Source organism: Drosophila guanche, unplaced genomic scaffold (assembly GCF_900245975.1).
Source record: "Drosophila guanche unplaced genomic scaffold, DGUA_6, whole genome shotgun sequence".
NCBI classification, from domain to species: Eukaryota; Metazoa; Arthropoda; class Insecta; order Diptera; family Drosophilidae; genus Drosophila; species Drosophila guanche.
The window spans coordinates 2,489,392-2,506,679 of record NW_022995747.1 but is presented as its reverse complement, the minus strand read 5'-3'; the positions used below and the strand labels follow the sequence as shown (position 1 = coordinate 2,506,679).

The window sequence follows — 17,288 nt, the reverse complement described above, 5'->3', positions numbered from 1 at the left end:
TCTCCCTTTCTTCGTGCCTTTTGTGAGTGTGTTTGTCAAGTTGTTAAGCTGCTGTTTGTTGTGTGTACATGTTGTCCTGGTGTGTGTTTTACGCACAATAAACGCTGCCGGGCGTCGAGTATTTATTTCGCGCACAACTTGACATAATTTCTATTTTTCTGCCAAGTGGCTGATGCAGCAGTGGCACATCGATATAGAGAGTGTGTGTGCATCATCATCATCATCATCATCATCAGCATTAAGAACCCACATTGAAGACGACGAAGCCTGGAACAAGTTTTGACTTCAAGAACTTCATCTCTCATCTCTCATCTCATCACTTTTGGGGGAGCGAAGCGCGCACTTAGTTTATCTGACAGCCTATGCGAGTACGTGCCAGTCCAGTATGTGTGTGTGTGTGTGCACAATAAGATTTCTTAGCGCATTAAGCAGAAGTATCAACGGGAGAAAGAACAACAAGAACAAAAACAAATAAATGCCATTAGCAGCCAGCAAACTGTAAGCCAAAATGGCGCCATCAACGCGAGAATAATACGGCAAAATGCGGCGTTAATGGCAACGCTGAAAGGCTGAGTGAAACAGAGACAAAAGAGAGACAAGGAGAGAGACATAGAGAGAGAGAGACTGTTGGGCTGCTGCGGCGCATGTGAAGGCAAACGATATTATGATTATGATTATGATTATTATGTTGCTATTAGATTAAGAGCAATTTTAACTTTTTCCGCTTGCAGACAAAGGCTTGCCTGCCCGACACCCCCCCCTTGAACTCATTTCCTTGCGACTCCTCATCTCTTCCTTTCGTTTTCCCTTTGCTGTTCTTTGCTTTCCTTTTTCCTGCATCAACGCCTGCCGTTTGGCTTTGGCTTACGACACTTGACGCCGAAGAGGCAGCAGTCCGTTCACACAGTCCTCATACCTCTGCTTCCCCCTCAGTCCTCAATCCACCTTCTGCTGCTATTACAGCTCGGGTCTTAGCCACGCTTAATTGGTTGGCTTTTATTACTTCGCAAGTGCTGCAAGCGCATAATTTGCCACGCCACTGTACTCCACTCCATTCCACTGTGCCGCACAGTGGGCCAAGCTTACGCTCAGTAAAGTGAATTCAAAAGGTGGGATTGTATTCTACAAAGTTCTCTCTGAGCAGCATGTGAACAATTGATAATTGTACGAAAATACCTGCATAATTGATCAATTAAATGGAAAATTCCATAAAATATTCGACTGCTTGCGAAATTCCATAAATTTGTTGACTGCTTTGGGAAATTCTCCAAAAATGTGAAGGAATTTTATGCATTGGATTGGAAATACACATTTTTGTGTGGAATTTCTTTTGTTCTCAACGCTTGCCTGAGATTCGTTTCCTCCAACGTTTAGGTGTGCGTGTGCACTGGGAAATCTTTTTGTAATTAAATAAGCAGCCCGTAGATTAGGGGCAGGCAGGCGGACATGCCCCCTCCTTGGGAGTCATGCTGGCTCCCGGTGTCGGCTCACTTCGCACCTAATACACACGACCACGCCCACACGCCCACACGCCCAAGAAGCCATTCAGCCATCCATGGGGCAGGAGCGGGGCGCGTCCGTGCTTTCGGTAGTTTGTGGCGCCATTTTAGCGCGAAATGAATTTAAATTGTTTGCCGTCGTTTCCTGCATTAAGGGCAGCTTCCTTTTCTTTAGGTTGCCCAAAGGTTGCCAAAAGAACCAAAATCGAAATTACTTAATTACAACAATTATTATGTACCTACTCCGCCTCGGCCATGGAGGATGTGGCTGTGTGGGTTGCTGCCTGCTGCCTGCCATGATTTTTTGTGTTGCTTTTGTTTGCTGTTAATTTAATTAAATATTTTCACACCTTCTGCTGCTACATGCACATTCTACAAAGGGTTTCCATAGATTTCCTCTTGCTCTTTAGAACATTTTTAGGTGTTAATTTCCTGTCTAGTGCGAGTAAATGCAAAACAACAGCAACAAGCTGCCGCTGCCGCTGCAAGTCGGCTCCAATAAAAATAATTGCCATGACCAGACAGGCAGGCAGCAGCAGCCGGAGCCGAAGCCGGAGCCGGAGCCGGAGAAAATTACAAGGCACTCCATGTCCATGTCCTTGGGAGCTTTATGCCACGGAAAATTGCATGCGAAATAATTGAAAAGCATCGACTGCAGCTTTGTCCTGCTCCTTGGCTGCATTCTCTTCGTGGCGTAGATAAAGTTTTCTCGCCCAGTACCGAAATAATAGCAGCCAAAGTGGTTGTAAATATTTTGTGCCCAGCATCCGCTTTGGGCCCCTCCTGTCTGTCCTTCTGTCTGACTGTCCCGCAGCGTGACAAAATGCTGCGAAAAGTCATTTTTCAGCTAAATGAATTTGCGCCAAACTGCGCAAAAAACAACCAGCAAGAAGGCAAAGAAAATGGCCCCGAGCTGGGCTGGGGCGAAATGGCTTTGTCATTGTGTGTCCTGTGAGTCCTGTGAGTCCTGTGGGCCAGGCGGCAAGTTCAATGGTCAACTAATGAGGCGACCTTAAGATTACTTTTTCACGATTTACTCAGCGCAAAAAGTTTGTTCTCTAACCAAGTGTCCGTTTCCATTTCTATCATTGCAGGTCCTCCAGGACCGCCTGGGCCACCCGGCAAGCGAGGGAAGCGCGGCAAGAAGGGCGACACCGGCGACAAGGGCGATGCGGTAAGTGGCAGTGTGCCCCGAGATGCTTCCATATGCTAAGCACAAGAGAATTTTCCCCACGATCTGCAGGGTCTCAATGGCATCAGCGGCGAAAAGGGCGCAGCTGGGAAGCCCGGCGACAAGGGCCAGAAGGGCGACACTGGCCATCCCGGCATGGATGTCTTCCAGACGGTGAAGGTAAGTCATTCCGTGTTCCCGTGTTTTTGCAATCCAATAAAAGCGTCTGCTGCTGCTGCAATTCTCGGCTCAAAATTGAATAGAGTCTAACTGGATCTAAATTGCTTTTGCATTCCTAGGGTCTGAAGAGATCGGTGACAACGCTGCACGGCGGCACGTTGGGCTATGCGGAAATAGTTGCTGTTAAGGTATAGCCCCACCCAAGAGCTCCCCTAATCCTTACTCTATCACTTACTCGCTTGAGTTATCCTGTAGCCTGTAGTTGTGGACGTGGTCATGGCCATTGCTCAAAGGGCAAATGCAGATGATGGCCAGTAGATGGCAACAAATTATTTGCAACTTGTTGTCCTTGCCCTGCACTCTCCGCCACTCTCTTTGCGTGTGGTCCTGTTTGCTGGTTGTCTGCATTTGTCCTGCCAGAGTCCTCCAATGTCGTAGTCGTTGTAGTTGTATTTACGAGTATTTGTAGCTCCCTTCCCCCTCGCTTCATTGTTGTTTGTATCCGTAATGCTTTTAAGTTGTCTCTCTCCTCGGCACAGTCTGTGTTGTCTGCTGTCCTGCTGTCCTGCTGCTCCTTTGTTTAAACTGCACCATAAATTTGTTGCAACATCGCTGTTTGCTAGACTTCTTCACCTCCTTCCACTTCGCTTTCCCCGCTTTTCTTTTCTTTTTATGTTATTTTTTATTTCCCTTCCTTACTCTCCAGTGGCTGACACTTTTCGGCTGCCTTTTCATTTCGTAGATTTCTGTGTGTAATTGTTAATGGAATTTTCTCATGGCCAGGGCCCAGGGCCCAGGGCCCAGGGCCATGCTGTAGACTTTTCTGTAGAGTTTTCGCTTTAACTCCCTCCATTTGGTTGTTGTTCTTAGTGTCGCTTTTATTTGCTTTTTATTTGCTTAATTTTGGCTTTTTGCAGCAGCCGAAAAAGTTCTGCGGCTCTTCTTGGTATTTTGTTGATTTATTAACCAATTTATTTAATCGTTTTTCATTTGAATTTTTCTTTTGATTAACTAATTTTTGATTAACTTTTTTTGTAACTCTTTTTGGTTGATTGAATATCCTGTGTGGTTGTTGTTGTTGTCCTTGTTTTGTGGTTGGCGCCGCTGTAAGGACTTGCAAGAGGCTGGCGTCAATGTCTCTGCTTCCACAGTCATACAGCTGAAGGTAAGTCTGCCTGCACACAGACACACCCCGAGGACGCATCCTTTATTCCTACCGCATGTCCTGCACGTACATCCTCCTATTTCTTCTGCTAACCATCACTCCCTCTAGTTAATCTCTGCTCGAGCAACTCCATGGGCGATCCTAAGCTAATAAACATCTTTCTCTCTCTCTCTTTGTATCAGGGTGAGCCTGGTGAGCCTGGTCCGCCTGGTCCTGCGGGCGAGCCTGGGCAGCCGGGCGTGCCCGGAGAGCGTGGCCCACCCGGAGAAACTGGAGCGCAGGGCGTCCAAGGTGTGGCCGGAGAACCGGGTCCAGTCGGACCGCCCGGCGTGCCTGGTGCACCTGGCACGAAGGTGAGTACGAGCACCCCCGAAGGTGATTCACCGAAAAACCAAAACAAAGACCCGAGATAGGGACACCCAAGCACACACGAAGAACGAGCGAACCCAAAGGAAGATGTCAGCAGGATTAATGCATTATCCGTATCTGTTGGATAAACATTGTGACATTTTAAGTGACTGACTGCCAAGTGATTCGTTGTCGTAGTCCTCCCAGACTGGACATGTGTGCCGGTCTGCCTTTTGTTCGGCTCTTTTTCTGGGGTTTTTCCACATTATTTATCGTTTATTTATGTATTAAGCGCCCGCTTTCGGCTGCCACACCTTTCCTGTTTGACGTTTTCCTTTTTCTGATTTCTGTTGCATTTTCCACTTAATTTTCCACAATGACTCACTCACGTCCTCTCTCTCTCTCTCTCTCTCTCTCTCTCTCTCTTTGTCTCTCGTTCACAGGGTGACAAAGGCGACCGCGGCGATCGTGGCCTAACCACAACCATCAAGGGTGACGAGTTCCCCACGGGCATCATCGAGGGTCCGCCGGGACCTGCGGGACCACCTGGTAAGTGGCAGCTGTACGGGTCTCTCTCTCCGTCTGTCTGCCTGTTTGTTTGTTTGTTCATTTCATCCAACAGCAACTTAAGCGCTCTCAGATACGCAGATGCACAGATGCAATCGTTCGATGAGTTTTTCAAGTGTTGCCACGCGGCTGCGGGTCGCCTAATTTATTGTCATTCGAATCTGGGAATGCACTCCCTTTGCCTCTACGCCCCCGCCCCACATCTAATTGAGTCATTGATGAACGCCTAACATTGCGTCCCATGATTTTGGCCTTTGATTTTTGGCCTCCTATTTGTTGGCGTTGCGGCATCGTTCAAATGGAAATCCGAATGCCAGCGAGCTGCATTTCCGCTGCCTGCCAGATTTTTATGGGCTCACACATTTTTAAAATATTTTATTTGATGCCTTCGTCCATATTTGGGAAATATTTTGTGGAATTTCAATCGGCGCTGCCGCATTTCGCGATAACATTTACGACCTTTGCCCCATTCCCGACATAGTTCGACGTCAATTAAATGCGCACCAAACTGTTGGGGAGCTCCACATTCTGCCCAGCCTCTCCATCCTCCGATCTGCTGCCTCCCACTCGCTGCAACAACATTAGAACTTCCATTTGTTTGCTTTGGCTTTGGATTTTATGAGCCTCTGCCCCACCAAGCAACCAGAAACACATTTCTGCACTTTATTCGAATTTAATAAACGAAAATAGACCCGAAAAACACAGCATCGAAGCCACTAAATCCACCAACTACATGTCCAACGATTTCCATAAAAATTTGTAGACCCCGTGGAACTGGGAACACTTTGAGCAGTCGTAAAAATGCAACTTTATGTCATTTATGTTGCTTTTAGCGGCTCATTAGCATTTGGACTGGACTCCAAAACAATACACAGAGCCCTTGGGATCGGGGTTAGAATGGGTTGTTGTCGTGGGGGCCAGAGACTTGTACTGGGGGCACTCAGGGAGCATAATAAATAAGGCCAATGATGAGTGGATAGATTGATGGCCCCATAAATGTCGTGTAAACTCCTTTTGCCCAATTGATGGATTGTCAAACGATGGCCGAAAGGAATTTTCAATTAAACTGTTCCAACAGAGATTCCCGAATAAATCCATTTATGTTTTCTTGGAGTGCCCCTAATGCATTTTGAGCGTGGCATCAATTAAGCGCTTGTCCGCAGCGTGTACGAACCCGCATCGTTACGGAGCCTCCTCCACGCGCCGCTATCTGCGGACTGGCATCAAAGTGCCTCCGATGCTGATGTGATTGCGCGATTGCGCTGGCGCTGCTCATGTAATGGCCATTGTTTCTAGATCTGCGGCAGTTGACAGCCCAACAGTTGCAGAGTTGCACTGCGTCCTCTGCGCTCTGCCTTGATGGACATGAAATTGCAATTTATTTGTTCCGCTTTGCCCCCGCCACAAAAATCAACGACCAACTGTAGGAAGTCGTCGTGGGACATCATTTGGTCTTGATTTGAATAAATTGAGTGTCATTTGTATTTTGGGATTTCCTTGCCAGCGTTCGTCCGGTCTCGACGGCTTATCTTATCGCTCACGTAATTAGTTAAGCTTTTCCCCAGCAGCAACCAGCTCTCACACACAGCAATTGAATGTGTTCCATGCTGGACCCACACAAGGCTCAGCTGTGATGGCGAGAGAGAAAAAGAATTCAATTTGTTTCATGATTTATTTGAATTTCATTTCATTTTGGCTTTGGGTTTCTGCTTTTTTGCTTGATTGCATTTCGTCTACTGGCTGCTGGACTCTCTGAAATTAAAACCTATCTTTTGGCTAGCATCTGCAAACAAGGCAACAATCCGCAACAAGACCGGCAATCCAATATCCTGGACACTATAAATCCACAATCCTGCCACTCGACTCCACTCTGGCTGCCCTGCCTCGGACTCTGCTGTCTGCCTTTTGTGGAAATAGTTTTTATTTTTATTTGTTTGTATTTTGTTTGCAATTGTCGCCTAAAATGCTTAACGGTGAATTATGCAACCATAAATGGGAAAATCCTGCCACAGACAATGAAAGAGGAGTGGGGCAGACACATACTTTATAAACAAATGGGAAACGACATCTACAGCATCTCGTCGCAGCGCTGGCTGACAAAATTTATGCTCAACGAGCAACTGACCAAAGGACAACCCCCCCGCAGCTCACCCTAAAACCCAATTTTACGAACTTAATAAATTTTCTATATCTTTTCGCACAACGCAAACACACACAGGGCAGTTTTTGACAAGCCACACAATTGGATTTATCTATGATATGACTCTCCTCACTTACCAAACCCATCCAAGTCCTCTCCCCCCATTGTTGGCTGTGCAAATGGTCGCATTTAATGGCCATGGTAAATAGCAGACCCAGCGACAGAGCCAGAGCCAGAGCCCATCATGGCAGAGAAGGAGCGAAAGCTATTTCTCATTATTTTAACTAAACAGGTTGCCCTGTGCCACCGTGGGGCAGAGTCGATTTAACGCTGATGGATTTATGGGCCACTTGGAGGTATTGCGAGCTCAACAACTGAATCCGCAAATTGTGTGAGAAGAGTGGAGAGGAGTGAGCGGAGTGAGCGGATCTTTTGATGGGTAAAAGTGGCTGTCGTTGGAAGACCAAGAGATTGGAAACAGATGAACACAAATTGGATTTGAATGGGTTTCGAGGAGGCAGGAGCACGACGAGGAGGAGTGCCTCGAGGAGCAGAAAGAAGTATTTGCTGTGCGAACACAGATTCAATTTCATCTGCAGTTCATTGGGCATCCTTGATGGCATAAATAAATTCCAGCAGCTGGGAAAGTGCAACTTTTGCATATTAAATTGTTATTCTGCATCTGTTTGCCTTTCAATTCCGTTGAGTTGCTGCCTGGCAGGCAAGTAGGTCAAGTCGCTGCAAGTCAAATGCATTCTGCTTAGCGTCATTAGCATAGTTCTTGAAGCCAACCCACAAAGCTACCTTGAACTACGATGAGCTCTGATCGATTGGCAACCACTGTGCACAGGGAGCACGGAACCCCAGTTTCAGTTTCAGTTTCAGTTTTATTTCATTCTTTGGCAAATAAACAATTTGCATTTTGAACCAAAAGCATTCTCCAACCCATCAAGCCTGGGGTGGGTCTGTCCCTTATCATCGACCAGTTGAACAAATTGCTGACCAAAACCAACAAATGATTGTGTGCTCTCGAGTGGGGGCTTACCTGTGGGCGGGCAGTCAGTTTATTGAGCTCTTGTTGCCGCTATAATTACAAAGGGTAGCGCCAGGTCACGCCCCAACCACTGCACTGTAGCTGTATCTGCGTATCTGTAGCTGTGCTTATCTGTATTCTGTTTGCACAAATTCTGAAATCTGTCACTAGAAATTTGAGACTAAAATTAACATTTTTCCCGCTGCACAGGTCCACCGGGGGAGCCCGGCGTGCGTGGCGAGGCGGGACCCATTGGACCAGCTGGACCACCCGGCGAGAAAGGACCGCGCGGCAAGCGTGGCAAGCGGGTGAGTAATCAAAATGAAAATGCAAGAAAAATACTTGATTTCCACTCGATTTTTAATTGGAAACCCAACTCGAGCGCGCCTGTAAATTAAGTTGAAAAGAAAAAGAAACCAAAAACAGCGCGAAACAAGAAGTGTATTATCATGTAAATTACTTTTGTATAAATGCCTGTGGGTGTATGTGTGTGTGTGTGTGTGTGTGTGCGTTAATGCTATGCTAATCTGTAAATAAAAGTGCGTCAAAGCAAGGCGTATACCCAAGGGCGTTGGGTTGTAAATATGAACGCGACACACACACGCACCCACACACTGTGAGCTCTATGGTATCCTTCCGCATGGCCAGGTTGAGTCCTCTCCTACCCACCTGCATGTTGAATGCTTCTTTCCTATATGTAATGAGCATGTTTACACGACTCCCAGGCAGGAACGTGCTGCTGCTGCTGCTACTCATTACTGTACATAGATGTACATACTTGCATCTAAGTTTGCGGAGTATGTGCCTGAATATGTTTAGATTTTGTGAGCACTACTTTGACAGGCTGCGAACACCCAAGAAGCTGTAAACTACAATCAAAGTTCGCCCGGAACCAAACTCAGATGTAAGCTAGAAGCATCCCACAGACACTGTCTGCCCTGCTGCTCATCGAAATTGTCAAAAATGTGTGTTTCGCGCGGCTCTAATCTTCGGCCTTAATTTATGGTAGCCTCTTCCCGGGAAATACTCTCAGTCTCTGCCCTAAGATACAATCAGTCCCGTGCCTAGGATCTGCAGCATTTATCTAGTCATTTTGTATCTGCCATGGGCGCTGTGGCGGCTCTGCTTTCTCGGGAATGTCAACAGTGCAAAGATACTTAACATTTTTATTGGCACTTGAAGTGTCGGCAGCTGTTGCCGCCTTCTGACGTGTTGATGGATGCACGGACATGGAGCGGCAGGGAGCGCCCATGGTGGTGGAATTTTCATTTCATTTTCCTTTTCTTTTCTCTGCTTTGCTATGCGCTGGGTGTCGGTGGGGGCATATATGAATATGTAGCCCCACCACGTGCTTGTGTACGTTATGAAAAATGCATAAGCGCCGCCAGGCGAACCAGGAACATTGTGTGGGGGATGATCTCCCTGATCCTGTGCTGACTGTACACAGGAATATTTGCTATTGATATGATGTGGGTTATGTGCGTTTGTATCAACCAAACACTTGCGCATTTTGCCAGCATTCAGGGGGCTCTGAGGAGGAATGGGAGACAACATTCAACACAAGAAAACTGAAACAGCAATTGCCAAGGAGGCAAAGTCAAAGTCATGGCTGTACACTCGAGTTGTTGCTGTAATAACGCGTAATGCCATAAGAAACAGACGATGTGCGACGACTCCAACTCCAAACCGAATACCAATACGCCCGGCAGCAAAACAACAAACAACAAACGGCGGCAGGCAGCAGGCAGCAATCGGCAACGTGCAACGCCGCTTTTATGACTCTGCCGTGAATTTTCTTTCAATCTGAGCGAGGGCAGCTCTATCATTTCAGCAAGGGAACGGAATTGGTTCCCTGGCTTGGCATTTAAAAACTTTTATTTAATTTATTTCCCTAATTCCCACTTCAAATTTCATTAATTCCGATCGAAATTTTATCTCTTTTTTCCGAATAAAAGCCAGCAAAAGTCTAAGCAATCGATTGGTCGCTTCTTTTCTGCAAAAACTTTTCAATTGCCACCCGGAGGCAGCTCTTAGTCTCTGCCCCACCGCGTGACTCGCGCTCGTACGCTTGCCGCAACTCCTGCCACCAGCATCAGCTGTGGCGCTGCAGCAACGTGATGTCAAAACAAATGAAAGTCATAAGAAACGGCAGGCAGGCTGCCACTGCTGCTTGGCTTTGGCTCTGCCTTTGGGGGCCTTCTTCGGCAAACAAACAAAACTTTTTGGCAACAAACAGAAGAGGAAAAAACCATGAAAAAAAGTATCTATATTCGCACCCGTGCGCTACGCGCCGCAGGCAGAGCACAGCATCAAAAATTATTTGCAACAATTGCCGTCATCTTCCGCTGAAACGTGACGCCCGGCAGGCCCAGCAACTTGATTTTTCCAATGCGGCTTCGATTTTTGACCCACGAAACGGGGGTCTCCGCCCATGTGGAGTTGGAGGACTCCCAAAAGGATTCAAATCGATTGCGGCTGTGAAATAATGCCCACGCTGTGCGTCAGAGCTTCCATTTGGGACTGCAATTCATTGCGGTTACAAATTCTTGTAATTAGTTCGGCAAGTCGTAAAGAAATGCCTCAATTGCTGGTGCTGGTGTGCTATTTTCAAATTGTACATTTATCCGTCGCCTGCCTGCCCCCCCCCCCCAGCACAACTGCCAGATGCTTCTGCTGTCTATGGCCAAAGCCATTTCATTTCCATTCAGTTTTTTTTTGCCTTCCTGGTTTTTTGGGGTTATAGCCCGTCGGCGTCATAAAAAAAGCATAACGCAATTGTTGGCATTATAAATTTTGACATGTTATTTTCGTCGCCTCGTCAGAATAAAATGCTCATATAGATTGCCACATGGTTGGGGCAGAGACTGAGGCATGATGATGGGTTAGCATATGAAATGAATTTGATGTGTCTAGTGAGGCGTGAGGACAGCATTGAGAGCCGAAGTTGTGCCCTGCCCAGCCCCTAGGGTGTGTTTCGGTTCCGCTCAACTTTGGGCCAGGCCACTGCTAATCCCAGCGACAAAAGACAAACTAAATCGGCTGTGAACAGCAGCGCTCAACGCTTGCCAAATGCTCTGAAATATCGGCAAAACCCTAATCCAAAATAGAGTATGAAAATGAAGATGATTTTTGCCTGCATGGCTGCGGGGCAGAAATGAAATTTACGATCCGGCAGCATATTAAAAATTTAAATTAATTTCAAACTGTGTGTGTGTGTGGGGCAAATACGGCGGGACTTTATTTGTATTTATTATGCGTGCTCTGGCAGAGAGAGAGAGAGAGAGCTGGATTGGCGCGCCTCTTGCCACATTTAAACAATATTTTTGGTTTTAATAAAGTTGCAACAATAATTCACAGATAACCCACAGCATGGCACGGGCACAATCTCGGCTTAAAAACAAAATGGAAAAACTGCTTGTGAAGCGTTTATGTCAAATTTATGTTAATATATTTGAAAATCGTTGCTCAGTTCGGTCTGGGGCCGGGCCCATGTCAAGTTTGTTGTCGTTCGGGTATGTCTTCACATCAGCATAAATTTCCCTGCGAAACGCAACCCGTCGGCTCGCATTTCTTATCAAGGAGAAGTTTTCCCTGCTGCCGGGCTGTCTCAGTAAATAGAGTCATAAAAATTGCGAAAGTCGCAAAAGGATATACGAAGGGGACAAGACAAAACTTGTCAATTCGTTACACGTCACACGGTGCCCCAGTCGAGGGGTTGGTAATGCGATCCCAGGAACTTCACACAAGCAACCGCAGTCGGAAGCTGCCACACGAACTCCTTGTACTCCTTGGCGCAAATCAAAGACTTAAAGTTGCTTACATGGAAACCTAAATGACAACGAGCAAGACATGGCAGTGGCTGAGGCTGAGGCTGAGTCAGACCCTTTTTGAGGATGTTTTTGTGCCACTCCAAAGGGTTCATCTGTTGGCCAATTCGTTTGCTTGGGTGTTGCCTAAACGACGCAATAAGCTTAACACTTTCACCCCCCTCAGCTCTCCCCCTCCACTCCGCTCTTTGCTCAATCCTCAGACTTTCATTGCTTCAGCTTGAGTGGAGCCAAGTTGCCTTCTTTTGTTTGATATTTTCACTGATTTGGTAAGCCCCACGCAAGGCCTTTACAATTCACGAAATGGCCAACAATGCATGTGTGTGTGTGTGTGTGTGTGTGTGCGGTGTGTGTGTTACGTCATTGTTCATTGAAAAGTGCGCAGCATGCAAATTTGCACAGGCTCTTCCTCGCTCCCTTTAGCTCTTTTGTGCGCAATTTTCCAATTTTCCTTGGCTGCGGCAATTATTTGCGGTCAATGTCCATATATCTTATATGGATGGCGGGATTGGACCCTGGAAACTGGCAGCAAAAAAAAAAAAAAACAGAAACCCGGTCAAGCATAACGTGGGCCAGGACATGCCACAGGACATGCGTGGGTGTGTGTGTGTGTGTGTGTGCTGGGTGCGTGGCCATGTAATGTCCTGGTGCCCCAAGGGTGTGCGTAACTTTTATTTTATGGCCGCTGATGATGAGAGCGCTGTGGGAGTCACAATAACGATTGAATAAAGAAATCCTGCCACACACACACACACACACACACACACACACACACACACACCCATGCGGCAGGACACAACCAGAGCGACAACACACACACACACCCCAAGGAAACCCCAAACCTCCCACCAAGTTGCTCCACGCCTAGTCAACCTCATAGAAATTTATAGGCACGCGTGCCACATTGACGTGGGTTTGAGGTTACACAGAGAGAGAGAGAGAGTCAGGCAGAGTGAGAGGCAACCTGGGGGGTTGGGTGCATGCAAAAGTAGCAAAATTATTCAGCTTCAGCCAGAGTGCCAGAGAGCCATGCCACGCCACACCACACACAAATGCCAACTGCTGCCTTCTTCGCATTGATGTGCAACCAATTGTTGTTGTTGCTGTTGTTTCTTGCTACTTGCGTCGTCTGTGGCAGCAAAACGACGAAATCTTTAACAACGATTTCCCTAAATACTTCCGAATTTCATACATATTACAATATCACGGCAACGGCATCAGCGATGGCAGCAGTGGGGCAGGAGTCAGGCGATTGGCAAAACCGCAGCAACAATGTTTGTGGCGGTGGGGCAGGGGCAGGGGAAGGGGCGTTAGCGCGAAATCACGTGAAATTTTTACAACAGAACTCGACTTGTTTTCTTTTTGTTTGGGTGCCGACTGCTGCGGGTGCACAGTGGATGCGAGCAGGGCGAAAGCAAACAGAAAGTTGCAGCCAACGGAGAGGATATTGAGAAAGTTGCACGCAGCGCAGCGTTCGATTAGTTTTTTATTTGCTTAAACTTATGTGTGGAAGATAAACTGCCAGTTCGGGAAGCAGGATATATCAGTGGACACTTAATCATATTGTTTATAACTGCGCGTAGTTTTTCCCGTTTTACCACCCATTGTCCCGTCTCCCCCATCAATGGGAAGCGGCGGAACGTATTACGAATTTAATGCGCTCGCGTACTTGCGAAGAACTTCCCTTTGCCCTCTCCACTACCCTTACCCACTCCCGAATGTTTTGTAAACTTTTGTGGCAAACGCGAAACGCATTACACGCCATGAAGTGGCGGGATTTCGGCTGTGCGCCCTGGCATGGGGCAAGTTGAGTGTGGGAGAGTGAGCCGGAAACGGGCTGCAAAACTTTCACCTCAGGCGGAGGAGCTTATTTTTTTCTTTTGCAACTCCTCGTTGCTGTTATGGCCTGAGAAAAATATGAAATTTCAAAAGAGGAAACGAAACTGCCAGGGAAAATGAAAAATCGTGGAAAATATGCGCACACGCAAGATGGTGGCCCAGAATGAACGGATGGAGCCCATCAGCTGTACTTGAAGTTGAGCTGCTGCCCTGCCCTTGCTGGTCGCTGCCTTTATCTCTTTCGCACGCAGCGACATCCATCCGGCAAAGGTCGCGTCGAGATCAAAATGATTTTCAATTTAACGCGTTTACGTGCGGCCATTTGTCTGTTTTACGCTCTCTTCGGGTGGGGAGCGAGCTTTAAATGGCGAAACTACGCCAGTCGCATGCTGAGAAGCAATCCAATGATGCGGCAGTCGGACAGACACGAAATTCTGGCAATTAATTTACAATTACAATCCGGCATGAGCAACTAAATTGGAAAAAAAAAACAAAACAAAAAAAAGAAATGAAATGAAATCTTGCGCCTGAAAGTATGCTGCAAAAACGTGTTTGGACTGTGGCGTTGGGAAATTCATTTGCTGCATCATTTGTGCGTTAAATTGAAAGGCGTTTGTGCAAATATTTTCAATATTTACGCATAATTGAAGAGAAAGTCCCAACACACACACACACACACATGCACTTATTTGAGTGTTTGTTGTTTGTGTCGGGGGGTCGGGGAGATACTTTGAAAATTAAATTCAGCCCAAGGCGCTCGCTCGCACAAATATTGATACATTCTAATGGATTTCCTTACAGACAAACACACACTCACACACATGCACATGCCGTAGCTGATTGGGATTTTGGGGCTGACTGCCGAAAAGGCACCAGCAGCGGGAGCAGCGGGAGTGGCAGCATCAGTTTCAGTTCTTCTCCTTTTTTTTAGGAGTCCTTTCGTAGTTAGGCAGCTGCGCCAACAATCGTCCTTGCGAGTCTAACAAACATTCAACCAATACACTTGGCTCCCCATCCCCATCAGGTTCTCTATCTGTATCTGTATCTGTGTTGCTGTATCTTTTATTTATGTTATTTATCGTATCTGCTGGCTGGCTCCGGGCTGCTGCTGCTGCTGCTGCCTTTAAAAGCCTTTAAACCCTCTACGTATGGCCTTTTGCTTTCGAGTTTTTGCTTGAATGTGGTGTCCCGTCCCCCAAAGTGTCCCCGTAATTATCGCAAAAGGCAAATGTTAAGCGCTCGGCTTTAATTTAAATCGCTTTAATTGCTCTACAAATGGCCAGCTGTGAGGAGAAGCCGCAAAGGAATTTACCCTCTTCCGCATTGGAAACAATGTGCAAAAAGTTGGGAACAAAGCGCCAGCTGACGCATCCACTGGCTTCCTATTCCACACCTGCAAACACACACAGAGAGAGAGAGAGAGCGCATCCATATGCAGATGAGCTCCCGGGCATACTCCTAAGGAAAATGCGCAAAGAGAAGAAAAAGTTGCGGGAAGTGCATTTGTGGTTAGCTTTGGCTGCAGCTCCTTCGTGTCCGTGTCCACTGATGATTCCTTCGCAGCTTCCTTCTGTGCAACTTGTCCTTGGCTGTCTCCCCGAGCCTTTGTCTTTTGCCATTTGGGTGGAACCAACAACTTGTGCATATGCCACGCCACGTCCTGTCCGTACAAGTGTGCGTTAAGCGGTTACATTGTTGTGTATTCTCTTCCCCTTAGCTTGCCCTTCTCGCTGTGCTGTGGTGTGGTTTTTGTGCTCATTGTTACAGCCACTGCCTTTGCCTGATGCTTTTCTTACTTGGTTTTAATAACTGTAAGTACGCTACTTCCTGTGACAACAGAGCGGCAGCAAGAAAATGTAATTGTTGCACATGCCTGGGCATTTTGCAAGGATATTACAGTCCGTCCACCCCCAGCACACACACACACAGACAGGGGCTCAATGGCATAATGGGCAGCGCGAGGACAACCAAATGGGATAATGGATACATTTAATCGGATTTAATCGTCATAACTCAATGCCAGACGAATAAGAAATTCAACTTTAAGCGCTTATGTCTCGATTCGAGTGTCTCTATTGGCTCGAGCCACTCATGCAAATGGTTTTCCCTTTATTTTGCTTGGTTCTTAACATATATTCCCAAGCGCTTTGGAGTTGTTTTTGTTTGCTTGCCTTTTATGACTTTTCTAATAGAGGTTTTTGTGCGGCGGCTGTCGGGTCTGGTCTGAATGCAACGCCACAAAGCTTTGGGTAATTTTCCACCATCTTTACTTCACGGTGGTGCAGCTAGGGGCAGGGCTGTGTGTGTGCACTTTGGACTCATCGAAGCTTGGGTCCTGGTGTGGTTTCGGTTTGTTGTTGTCTCCCAACGGCAGCACTCTGGAAATTTGCCTGGAAGCGCCCACATTAACCGCACATAAAAAAGAAGGAAGAAAAAACAATTAATTGTCTTTGGCTATGCACACACACACACACCCACACACAGCCACACAATGGCATAAGAGCCAAAGAGCAAAGCACACACACAGACACACAGGCACACACACACACACCCACCGCCATAGACTTAGAAGCACTCGCACAGGCACTCGAAGCACGTAGAGAAGTCGCTGGCTGTCGTTGACTTTATTTTCGACTCTCGCACTCGCACTCGCACTCCCACACACCCCACTCCCCGCTGCTCCACGGTTCCATCTATCCCGTCATCGGTTTTAAAGATTTTCTATGCAGGCATTGTCTGAGCCTTGGAGTGCGAGTGGGTGGCAGGCGGCTCCAACTTGCACTTAACACAATTTCGTGGCACACAAAAGACTTTCGCCACCAGCCACCACAGCACCACAGCACTACCGCACATCGCACATCGCACTGCCCCCAATCTAAGCCAAAACCCAACCCCACTTCGGTTTTTGGGTTTTACTTTTCTTTTTTGTTTTTGCTCTCTCTTAGCGGCGAATTACGCGCCGCTTTTGTTGCCTCTTCAAAGCGTGTGGAACGAGCGCGTGCAACGCTTCGGGCGATGCCACGTGGCATAAATTAATCTTCCTCGCTAAAATTTGCCATCTTCTTTCTCCCCCCCCCTCCATCAACCCTTAACCCCTGCCCCTGCTCACTCATAACCACATCGAACGCACTGCCACTGCAGCTGTTTGGACCTGGTGGCACGAAGCTGGACGAGGACTACGATGATCCACCGGTGACACTGCTGCGTGGTCCACCCGGACCGCCTGGACTTGCAGGCAAGGATGGCCGCGACGGACGCGATGGCAGCAAGGGCGATGCTGGCGAGCCGGGAGAACCTGGCTCCCTGGGTCCACGTGGCTTGGATGGTCTGCCCGGCGAGCCTGGCATTGAGGGACCGCCCGGTCTGCCCGGTTATCAGGGTCCGCCTGGGGAGAAGGGCGATCGTGGCGACATTGGGCCGCCAGGATTGATGGGCCCTCCTGGACTACCTGGACCACCTGGCTATCCTGGCGTCAAGGGCGACAAAGGCGATCGTGGAGATTCGGTGAGTACTCTTTAA

General features: G+C 47.5%; 1 protein-coding gene across 23 annotated transcripts in view; it reads left to right on the top strand.

Moving 5' to 3' along the window:
• Nucleotides 1-17,288, top strand: part of LOC117582789 (collagen alpha chain CG42342) — a 67,200-nt gene that overhangs the window by 43,522 nt on the left and 6,390 nt on the right. For 12 of the 23 annotated variants that reach the window (XM_034270782.1, XM_034270781.1, XM_034270780.1 and 9 more), the window contains exons 3-10: nt 2,594-2,673; nt 2,743-2,850; nt 2,970-3,038; nt 3,962-4,015; nt 4,198-4,368; nt 4,807-4,912; nt 8,314-8,411; nt 16,911-17,273. In XM_034270782.1, the coding sequence (XP_034126673.1) occupies nt 2,594-2,673; nt 2,743-2,850; nt 2,970-3,038; nt 3,962-4,015; nt 4,198-4,368; nt 4,807-4,912; nt 8,314-8,411; nt 16,911-17,273 (1,049 nt within the window). The remainder of the gene's footprint in view (nt 1-2,593; nt 2,674-2,742; nt 2,851-2,969; nt 3,039-3,961; nt 4,016-4,197; nt 4,369-4,806; nt 4,913-8,313; nt 8,412-16,910; nt 17,274-17,288) is intronic. The other 11 variants (XM_034270785.1, XM_034270779.1, XM_034270777.1 and 8 more) reach the window with 5 other exon arrangements.